The sequence below is a fragment of the Balearica regulorum genome, chromosome 1 (genome assembly GCF_011004875.1).
Source record: "Balearica regulorum gibbericeps isolate bBalReg1 chromosome 1, bBalReg1.pri, whole genome shotgun sequence".
NCBI lineage: Eukaryota > Metazoa > Chordata > Aves > Gruiformes > Gruidae > Balearica > Balearica regulorum.
In genome coordinates this window covers 50,894,180-50,905,697 of record NC_046184.1, presented here as the reverse complement: position 1 = coordinate 50,905,697, position 11,518 = coordinate 50,894,180, and the positions used below count along the sequence as shown (strand labels likewise).

The window sequence follows — 11,518 nt, the reverse complement described above, 5'->3', positions numbered from 1 at the left end:
TCCAGAGCACGTGTCTTTTCATGAGTGTAACTACAGAGAAAACAAACCCAATACCCAGAGCAGATTCCCAAATGCCTATGGTCCAATATGCCCAAATGCCTACTGCTGATGATCTTATTCCTCTCCATTTTCCCATTTCACTTATAGTTAAACTAGTAATTGTATCAAGCTTACACAATCAACCCTCACACAAGAAGGACACATGCACTTCAGTGAGAAATGTCCGAAAGAAAGGAAAGTTTGAGACTCTGTCACAACCAGGAGTGACAGCAGATACATGCTACATGTCGCATAGCATTTTACACCAGGCAGCGGACAAGAAGAGTCAATGGCTGTAGCGGGTAGTATTCTTAGAAACATCACTGATTTCTGTGAATACTCATCTACAATGACTATGAAAACATCATGTCGTACCTATAATACAGAAATCTTGACAAAATGAGGATTCGTTGATTTTTCAGAAGAAAGGAGAAAGGGAAAAGGCAACCTGAGCAAGTGACTAGAAGCATGACTGAAGCCTGTATAATCAGACCTGAGACAGAAGTAACAACCAGCATCATGAGACACAAATTAACATGCTAATAGGAGCCCAGGAAATCTGAGCCCAATAGCTGTCACCGGCAATGTAACAACCGTTGGTTAACCGTAACCAACATAAAAAACCCACTAGTCACATAGGTTCCACTCAAGGGACCCCCCTCCATTTTAGCACCTTAATGCAACATTGCGCTGAGTAGTATCTTACACCACAACATCAAAGGCAGCAGCACCTGATTCTGTGCAGCATTGCAAACGTGATGGCTGAGATTTGATGGCCAAGTACTGTGGTGTCACTCCCTGCTCTCCATGACATAAGGTTATGAACTGCCACCTGATATTCAGTCGCTTCAGCTAAAATGCTCCTGTCAAACTAATTCCAAATGTAAATGCGGTGACAGTTTGCTCTAACTTCTTTGTCTCCTTTTTACTTACTAACTAGCTTGCTGGAAATTAATTTACCATGGGTCACTATATGCTCACAGGACTGAAGTTTTATGAAAAGTTACTTGAGAACATACGAGGATACAGGGAAAACTTGAAATAATGGCTTGCTCCAAGATAAGCCACATCTTTCAGAATCTGAAACATGTGGTCCTGTCCTCCCGAGACACGGCACAACCTGCTGCTCCGTTGTCCGGGTTCAGCTGCTGGGCGCACAGGCTCAGCTGGGGGGTGCGTGTGTGCAAATGTAACATGCCAAGCAATGATTCACCTCCACACACCGGACAGCAGGAGGACCGGGTCCTTTCATTTAATATTAATATAGAAAGTACGTTATAATTAGCGCTAAATACCTTTTGTGATCGGATTCTATTTTAACTTGAGAACAGCTTGTAGCTCTGACGGTGTACTACAGCTTGCAGGAAGAGTAAATTGCTCCTGGAATAGGTGTAATTTGCTTTGGGTGAGACTTCCTTCGTTACTGGAAATCGGAGCACGATGACCACGTACAGAGTGTTTGAGCACCAGACCAGGGTGGTCCAAGGGGCTTCCCACGGCCCGGATCTGGCCGGGGCGATGAAGCCCTCCAGCCTGGCATCTCCCTGCTCCCCAGGAGGGGAAGCAACCCTCAGCCCTGCTTTGCTCTAGCCCAGACCAGCCAACGCTGCACAGCTGGAAAGCAAGCGGCTGCAACGGGGACGGAGCCCCGCACCTTGCTTTCCGTGGGGTGCCGCCGCGGCTCCTCAAAGTGCTACGGGCGCCCACGCAGCGTGACTGAGAGCCGCCCAGAGCCAGGCTTGGCCCCCCACTCTCCCGGGTCAGGCCACCCCTTCAGCCACGGCTGCCCCAGCTCCAGGCAGCGGGCGCCCGTTCCGGGCGGGGGCTGCAGCCGCTCCCCTGCCCGCGGCCGGGGGAAGGGGCCGGGCGGCGGAGGCGGGTGGGCCCGGCCCCCCTCGCGGCCGCGCTGCCTCGTGGCGGGCGGCAGCCGTCGCGCCGCCGCTCAGTGTGGGCAGGCGGGCGGCGCGCACGGACGGCCGCCGCGCCCGCGGGCTGTGGGCACTGCGCCGCCGTGCCGGGCCGTGCCGTGCCGGGGCGGGCCGGGGTGTGCGCCCCGGGGCGGCCGCTGCAGCCGCTCTGCCCCCTGCATGGCCGCGCCGTGAGGGGCGGGAGAGCGCGGCGCCGTGGCGGGGAACCCCCGGCGCTGTCTGCCAGCATGCTGCGGAAGGTAAGAACTCCACGCTGCCCCGCCGGCCGCCGGAGCGCACACCGGAGCGGGGGCCGGGAGCGCGGGGCCGCCGCCGAGCCCCGTGCGCCGCGACCGGGAGTCGAAGCGGGGCGGGGTGGGGGGGGTGGGGGGGTCGCGGTTAGCGGCGTGTCCGCCGGGGTCCCGCCAGGGGGCGCCGCGGTGCCGGGAGCGTCCCCCCCCCGGGGGGCGGTTGCGCCGGTCCGGGCGGCGGGGGGCGGCGCGGGCGGCGGGAGCCCGCCGGGCGCTGTCCATGGTGCGGAGCGGGGCAGCGGGCGGGCACGGGAGGGCAAACTTTGCCGTCCGCGGCGGGCGGCTCTGCGAGCGGGGCCGTTTTCAGGCTGGAGTTGCCATGGATGCCTGAGGCTGGCAGCACGCGCCTTCGGTTAGGGCAGCGCGGGGTGCGAAGGAACCGGGGTGCGGGGTCACCCCGCAGGCCGCCGCCGCTGGCTGCGAACCCGGCTGCGGCGAGGGAGGCTCGGCCGGCCGGCGCAGGGTGGGTGCCAAGGGCCTGGAGCCGCCCGGGGCTGCTTGGGGGAACGAAGCGCCGCTCTGTGCATCAGCCGTGCGGAGAGACTGGCGGTCCGTGGCTCGCCTGCCCGCCGCTCTATTGTTCCTTGCACGGCAGCAGACGATCCCTTTACTGTAAAATCTCGGGCAGGGAGAGACTTCGGCGAATGGAACAGCTCTTCGTTTGTACACTAGGCAGCGGCGCTGTTTATTTCGTGTGAAGGCGAATGCAAGACTCTCATGACTGGTGAAGGTGCTGCTAAAAGCTTTAGAAAAATAACCTGAAGGTCTGAGCTGAGAGTGGCTACAGAGCAGCACCAGATCCCACTTTGGAGCTGCAACCAAAAGTCAGTAGGAATCCTTTCCCTGTCATAAGAGGGTGTGCATGTAGACCTTCCAGCTCCTATCACAATTTTCAGTATTCCTTCCGAAAGGCAAGCTTTCCTTCTAGGTAGACCCGGGCTGCTCCCATCATTGCTGGAAACTGACTGTAACACGAAAGTGCCAGTGTAGAAGGAGCGTTATCAAAAGAATGAATCACGCAACTACTCAGGCTTCTTGTCCCCCTGTTGTTCCTGTCTTGCTCTCATTTTGTGTTACCTTCCCAAATTTTGTTGTTACAGCTTTGGGCCCGCTAGCCTAAGTGCGCAGTAGCTTAGACAGCTGGAGTAGCAAGACATCCCTCAAAGTTTGTGATAAAAGACCTGGGAAATCGCTAGCCTCGCTGCGTGGTGAGTGAGGTGGTTGGAGCCTGGGGTCCTCTTCAGCGCTTCTGAGCCGCTGCTCTGGGCTCTTGGTTTGGCAGAGCCCGAGCGACGGAGAACAAACCACATGATTTAGGATTTCCCTTTGTTCTGGAGAAGAACCCTGCCCTTAGCCAGGCTCCTAAAGCCTGGCAGTGCTAATTTCTTTTTACAAATATTCCTGGATCAGTATTTTATACTGTTAGTGTTAATTACCCAGGCTGGGTAAGAGCTGATTAATTCTGTCCTTGCATTGTGAATAATGTGGAACAAATGCTTCATTTGAATTTTACCTTCTTCCACTACCCATCATACTCCTGTGCTTACAAGGAGGGGGAGTGCAGAGATGGTCAAGATTTGAAATTAAGGGTTTATTAAAGGTCAAAATGACCTTGGGGATTGTGGGTACAAAGTATTCAAGCCTTGTTTCTTTTTCATACCCAGTTGTGCGACTGCCCAAGGGTCTGAATCAGGGCTTGAGGGTTGGTCTACGCTGGCAGCCTGTTCTGTGCTGCACGTTCATGAGCCGCCCATTGTAGACTGACTCCACGTGAATCATGGGCCACCTGTGCTAAATGCCTCTGCTGTACACAAGAACTAGAGTGGTGCCAGAAGAAGTTAAACTAAGCTAACTTTAGCTTAAAAATGATAAAATTTGTAATCCCTGATTGTTAGGCAACACCTCAGGGCTAATGAAGGCTGCATGAAGAACCACCTGAGAAAGGGAATCTCCTTTTAGGCAAAAGGAGCAAGAAATAAAAAGAAACACAATTGCAGCCCTCACTTTGGATCATCAGTGCCCCGATCCTACTTTAGGCATCCCATTGGAGAACTTTCCTCACTGAGTTCATGAATCACGTCCTTAGCATGTCTTGGAAAAACAGTAGTCGTGTGGGCACCCAACAGTTAAAATTAATTTCATACCATGGGCCCTTTAGGCTGGAGTATGAAACCTGAGCGTCAATTGCTTTGTGTCCTCTTTATTCTCTGCTGTGCCAGAGAATTTTCTGCCATTTGTGACTTAGCGTCCCCTTTTTGATTTTATATCTGTCAGGACGGGAAGATAAAATAGGGAGAAACCTCTGATTTTCTATTTTTCTGCCTGCCGCGTGATTTTATGTCCAACAAGAGGAAGCCTAACATTCAGGACCTCTCTGACTTTGCTGTCCCTAAATGCAGTTGATGTTTCATTGATTGCTTCAAAAATAAATTAAGCTGGAGAGGACTGGGCCACTGAGATAGAACGCTGAAATGCTTGCACAGAATTTAGTATGGGTCCACAGCTCAGTGCTAAATCCACACTTTCCGTTTGGATCAAGTTTTCCAGTGCCATCTACGCTCATAAAGGAGCAATAAGTAGAAGAGTTGTTTTGGATGTCTCAGAAGCATAGTAAAAACCTGGGTTTTGTTGCTAGAGACAGATGAAATAATGTCCTTGCCCTTTCTTTTGGGGGTGTACTGAATTTCAACTATAACGTGGAGAAAATGGACCTGTGAGGATGGGTGAAATCAGCGAAATGTTAGTGTCCTGGTGGAGCTGCTGTTGAGTTGGGGGGGGGGGGGGTGGGCTTTCCCTAACCTGAGCCCTTGGATCCTCAGCTGAGCCGATCTCTTCAAGGAGCCTTCCTGCTCCCTGTGCGTCAGTCACCGAAACAGGGTGCGATCCTTCTGGCAGTGGTGACCTGAAGCCAGCAGTACTACGCAGGTGCTGGCAGTCCTGTGGCTTCAAGAGTGACACAGTGATGCTCTGTGCAACCTCCTCTGCACTTTTGCTCATCAGTGCAGAGGCACATCTTAGGCAGACGACCCTCCATGTGTTCCTCAGGTCCCTGCTGTAGCCCATGGAGAAAAGCAGAGCAGCTCGGGCTAAAGAGACGTCTGGCACTGTACGCATCAGAGCTGTGTGGTAAGGATGAGAGGCCACCACGGGGAAGGACGGGCAGTAGCAAGACACGGCTAGCCTGCTGCTTCCCGGGCTCTCTGCTGAACCTGGAGCCTAGCTCAGCTCAGCTTCGCTCAGCAGCTCTTACTGACTGCTCCTGCTAGGGAGCAGTTTAGACCTCCCTGCCTGCCACCCCCTCCCCTCCTCCTGCCCCCTCCAGCCGCATATGTCCAACATGTCCTGCATGAAGGGAGTGCTTTCTACAGTCCTCTGAGTACTAGTGAGGTCAAGGTTTCCTAATTATCCTAACACCATATTTCACATGCTTTACAGGAGTTTCATCCTTCCAGAGAGCGTGTCCCCCCTCTTGTCTCTACAGCTCTCTTTTCAGACTTGAGAAACACGACAGCTGTATGTACAGAGTTTCCTGGCCATCTCTGCTTTTCCTCCCTCCTCAAGCTGTTCAAAATAATTAAAGATGACATAGGCATTTCCAAGTACTTTATTGCTTGAATGAATACACATTATTAAGAACACCATTGCGTAGTATCTAGGTGCTGCAGCTGGATGTACAGCTAATGTCAGCTGAGGTTGGTCCAGTTGATTTCATTCCAGGTGAAAGACCTGATTCTTTTCTTTTTTCTGTATGCCCCTCGCTTTTCACTCAGTTTCTTATTAGTAAGAAAATACTAATGCAAGTATAAGCAGGAAGAAAATCCCTGAGGTCTTTTTTCCCCTGTTTTTACATACCTCCCCCTGAAACCAGGACACTGGTCATTCAAATAAAATAGATTGGCATTCCAGTTAATAGAGACAAGCTGTCTATTAGACACTGCAGGAAGGCAGTAGCAGTTAAGAGAGGGGAGACTACATTTCCAGGCAACGGATGGAAAGCCAGTTCTCCAAACCTCAGCCTTCTTGGCTCTTTGGACTTGTTTCTCTTTCAGCTTGTCTTGCCAGATGACCTACCTATCTTAATTGACCATATTAGGAGCTAATTTAGTCAGCCTAGACAGTCCTCCACCAGATCGCTGGTACATATTAGAGATAAATTCTCATTTGTATCTGCTTTTATTAGCTTTTTGAAGAGCAGCTCTGTGTATCTTGTTCATTTTCGCTAGGGAAAACAAATTCACTTGTCAAATTCTGCTGGAGTTATTTCTTCAGGCAAGATGTACTCACACTTGGAAATTAATGGAAATCAAACACGTCAACAAGAAATTAGTATTTAGGTACAAGAAAAAGATGAAATTAGTACGGGCAGAATATACTGAAAATCCAGGCTGGGCTAAATAAAGTGTGTAATAAAGATGAAATTGTGTACTACTTCTGTTTTTATTATGTCATTTAATGTTCTTAGGTGGTTTTGGCTCTGACACTCAGTAATCAGTAGCCAGTCTTGTAGGAGGGAAAGGGAACAGCCTTGCTTGGTAATGCCATGTTTAATTCATAAGGTAGTTAGGAGGGACATATATACCTTGACAGGTACAGATCAGTGCTATATCTTGCTATAGATTTTATTCACCAGATGTTTAAGCAGAACGACAGCTTGATTTTTAACCAAGTTGTCCTTGTCTGGTCTTTACAACCTGTTGGGCAAAACTGGACATCCTGGGACAATTTGGGCTAATGGGAGTGGGTGACACCCTAGCTCTGCTGGGGAAAGAAAGTGCCCATTTGGTGGTTTTAGTTGCTCAGAGATTCTCTTCAAATAGTATGTAGGACTGTCAGTCAAAGACTACATTTCAGGGTTGAGGTAATGATGAGATTTTCCTTATTCAGCTATTTTAGAGGCTCTACTATTTTGGCTACCCTTGGGGAATATAAAATGTGTTACCAGTTAAATCCATGACAACAGATCACTTACTGAAGCATTAGATTTAGCTGAGCTAACATGCAGGCAATGGAACTGGTTAAGAGACAGGCCACCCTGGCATGAGGGAGCATTGAATAAATCCTTGCTCCAAACACAGCACAGTGGGGGCTTGAATTGGGGTCTCTGGTCTTTGGGAGAAACAGGACAGACAGGCAGGCAGTCGGAGATTTCTGCTAGAGCTTGGGCAGGCTGTGACTGGGGGGTGGTTAAGTGGGTTTTAGTGGATTTTTAGTGAATTTAGGTGCCTGTAGGCATTTAAGTGCCTAAAAGGTTACATGATGTGTGAGTGAGGATTTTGGTGGGACATCAGCGTTGGGTTTGAAGGACTAAAGATAAGAGGATTTCCTGCCTTTACCTCAAGCACTCTTATTTGCTAAAGAGTTCATCTTTCCCATCACTGCTGCTGCTGTGGGAAAATGAGATTGAAATGGCTGACGTGCTTTCAAGCGTCTCTCTTACTGGTCGTATTTTTATCTACCACCTCTGTTGGTAAGCAGAGAGGAGAGCAAGGTGTAAATGGCACGGGGAGGAAGCATTAAGGAGTGACTGCTTGTTCACTGTCTCTGTCAGGAGAAGAACTGGGGGTGGCAAATGAAACCGTCAGGCCCCAGGTTCAGAGCAGAAAGACGCGCTCCTTGTTTAGCGGTGCAACTCCTTGCCTTTGGGCAATCGTTACACGATTGTTCTGGTTGTGAGAGTCTTCCTGAGGCATCTGCTGTTGGCCACTTTTTCAGTCAAGATACAGTCATGGATTTACCATAAGCCAGTATGCTCCTTACAGTCCAGCACCACAGGACCGAGCTTTGTTTTCTCCTGTGGTTGCTGGTGAGATACTGAGCCTATAAGAGTCATACTGTTGATTAAGGAGGTCAGCAGAGAAATGTTTTATGAGTCTATGTCGACTCAGAGAATGCATGCGTAGCATAAGACTGAAGCAGTGGGAAAACAAATGGAGGAAGATTAAGATCGCTTCGGTATGTTGGCTTCATTGAACTAAAAACAGAAGGATTTTTTTTAAAGTAATTTCTTCTGTTTGTGATTCCCGTTCAGGATGCTGGGTAGGTCGGAGTGGCTGGTTGCACATTTCTTGACAGGCTGCCTGTGCCAGGACCAACATTCCCCTGTCTTCATGTTCTGAGCTGGGGACAAAGCAGATTTTAGCACAAAAGACACAAAAAAGGGCAGTTAATATCTTTTCCTCTGTATGTTCCCCACTGCTGGAATGTTATCCTGGTGAGAAGACAATAAAATCTTAACTTTTAAAAATATATATGAAAAGAATCTGCCCACAGACATGCGAAAAAAAAAGAAAAGGGATAGCTGTGTCGATTGACCTTTTTGGTTGTGAGGAGAGGCGGGAAATTTTGCCTCCATTAGCAAAGATGGTTTCCAAGTCTGCCCAGTGATAAAACTGTGATTTCCAAAGGGTTTTTTTGTTTTCATTGTTTGAGGTATGACTCTGCTGGACTGAGTGGCCAAATAAATGGAGCTAATAGGTTCACCTTGGTATAAATTCCTGGTAAGTAAGCCATGTGTGACTATTTTTTCCTGTCAGCCCTTCCTGCAGTAGTTAGCAATTAGTGCAAAAATGGATTTCTTCAGTCTGCTGCTTTACCACACAGCAGAGGTACATTCAGAAATTGGCATTGATGGTTTGTGTTTTGGTCTCCACGGCCACCTGTTTCCTCTGAGAGAAGCAGCGAGTCTTGCTTGGGTGAGGATGTGGCCGGTCTGTCCACCCAGCGCACCAGACAGTAACACCTCTCTTGCAAATAATTCAGCTGAGATTGAGCAAATCTGTGTATTTTGTGGACCAAATCATTTGATATTAGATTCCGTGTAATTTGATGACAACTGAGGTCTCCTTAATTATAATATCCAACTAACTGATATGGCATCTTGACTGTTCTGTGGTGGGACTTCTAGGCCAAATATCCCAAATGTTTCAGACCAGCAGATTATTGTGAACTGTTAACCCCTGTAAAACTATATTAATAGTTTTTCAGTTGGAAACTGTTACACATTTCTGGTCTGTGCCCCATTTGCTGAAGCCTCAGCGATGGTTTGCAAAAAGCTCCAAGCATTCAATGTACCTCCTCCTTGCTGCCTGAGAAGTCATTTCCATCCTGAGAGGATAAGTGGCACCAACCTGTAGTCTTGATATGACGATGTCTTCCCTGAAACAGGGCTTATGGCTCAGTGGCTTGGGCTTTGAGCTTGGTTAAACAGCTACTCTGTTTTTACTGAGCTGTTGACCTGATATGTGATTTTTTTTTTTAGGCAAAGTTGTCTGATATTTTTTCTGCTACGGTCTGTCTTGGGCACATTGTTGGTGAAGAAACCTTTTCTTTTGTTGAAGAGTAAGAAAAACTTCCAAAAATCTTTGATAGTCTCCAGTTGTAAGGTGAAAATGGCTGGGGCTCACCTTTTCTGCCCTACTACAACATCTGCGTGTGCCCTGACAGATCTCATCTGGCTTCAGGACCTATAAAATTATGACACTGGCTTTTTGGTCACTGGTTTCCTGCTTCTGAACAATTGATATTAAACTCTTGTATTAATGTAGTCGAGCCTGACCTTGAATACCAGAAGCCATTATAAAAGGAAATCATAGAATCATAGAATGGTTTGGGTTGGAAGGGACCTTTAAGATCATCTAGTTCCAGCCCTGCCGCTGCAGGCAGGGACGCCCTCAACTAGACCACGTTGCCCATGCTTCACTGGCCCATATTATTCTTGTCAAAGCTGTTTTTAATAGAAAATAGGGTTTTGATTAAAAAACAACAGCAACAAACCAACATAGAAAATATATTTCTGCTGAAAATACTGATTTTTTGCTGAAAAACTAACCTCTAGTTGAAAAAATGGCTTAAAGCTCTTTATTTTCAATGGGAAATCAACATTTTTTCCAGAAGGGAATTTTTTTTTCCCCAACTAGCAATGCTTGCTAGTTTGATTCAGATATTCTACTTTTATCTTTTTTTCAAATAAATTAGTATTTACATCTGGTTTTTCTTTTTTTATTTTTTATTATTGTTCTTCTTGGACATTTGCTCACATATAATTATTCATACCAGTAATTGAATTTGCAAATCTCCCAGTAGTTCTCCATTCTGTTCAGATGCTCTAAAAACTGTTCTATTACATGTTCTTTTTGCCTTTTTTCAGCTTATTTCTGGGCAGATGAATAAACACACTTTTTAATGCATTTCAGTTATCTTGCTTTTTGTCAAGATATATTTTCAGATAACACAATTAATTAAAACTCCATTAACTGTTTAAAAAGGACATATCCCCTAGTGGAAATCCTTTGGTACTGGCCTACTTGAGTTAATGAGTGCAAATGAATGTACAATACATGTTGACTTAGAAATAAAGGGAGATTTTTGTCCTTTTTCTTGCTCTTGGATGTATAAAGGAAGCCTGAAGAGATGCCCTTTCCATTGCTTTTTACCATTTACAGTCAGTCTATTTGGGTCTTCCTGAAGTTAGATTGCAGGGCTTGTCTTGTATTCTCTTGTATTCTCTTCTCTCTTCTCTTCTCTTCTCTTCTCTTCTCTTCTCTTCTCTTCTCTTCTCTTCTCTTCTCTTCTCTTCTCTTCTCTTCTCTTCTCTTCTCTTCTCTTCTCTTCTCTTCTCTTCTCTTCTCTTCTCTTCTCTTCTCTTCTCTTCTCTCCTCTCCTCTCCTCTCCTCTCCTCTCCTCTCCTCTCCTCTCCTCTCCTCTCCTCTCCTCATTTCTTTCTCATTTCTTTCATGTTGCTGAAAGCAGGGCTGGTTATACAGACTTGGGATGCCTTCTCAGCAAACGGATTCCCTCTGACCTTTAGTAAGAAAGAATTAGGACAACTTTTCTAAGCTTTTTGCTATTTGCATCCGCTCTCAGCAAAGGTGTAACGGTGCCCAGCCTTGCAGCTGAGAAGCTGTGTCCAGCCTCAGAGGCTTTTTTCCCTTCTGCTGCCAGAGAGACCTGTTCCCTTCCCCTGCCGTTCCCTTCCCACCAGAGCAGTCAGTTGCTGAGGATGCTTGTTCAGGCCATGGGAAAGCTCAGGTAGACCGAGTTGTTTTTCTGAACTGCTTTGCAAGACAAAGAAAACTTTTCAGAGAAGGCTGCTTTCACTTCCACTCCCTGCTGCCAGGTCAGCTACTGGTCTGGGCAAACTGGATTTTTGTGGCTTGCAGAGGACCTGCAAGGGAAGGTCCAGTGGAGCACGGAGACTACCTTGATGAGGAAAGGGAGCAGGACAAAGGTCCTTCTGCAAAGTGGTAAGTGTTATATTACATG

General features: G+C 47.7%; 1 protein-coding gene across 1 annotated transcript in view; it reads left to right on the top strand.

Annotated features, from left to right (window-relative positions):
• Window positions 1–2,058: 2,058 nt before the first annotated feature.
• Window positions 2,059–11,518, top strand: part of TMCC3 (transmembrane and coiled-coil domain family 3) — a 148,477-nt gene continuing 139,017 nt past the window's right edge. The window contains exon 1 of the mRNA XM_075748912.1: window positions 2,059–2,206. Coding sequence (XP_075605027.1) covers window positions 2,195–2,206 — 12 coding nt within the window. The 5' untranslated portion in view covers window positions 2,059–2,194. The remainder of the gene's footprint in view (window positions 2,207–11,518) is intronic.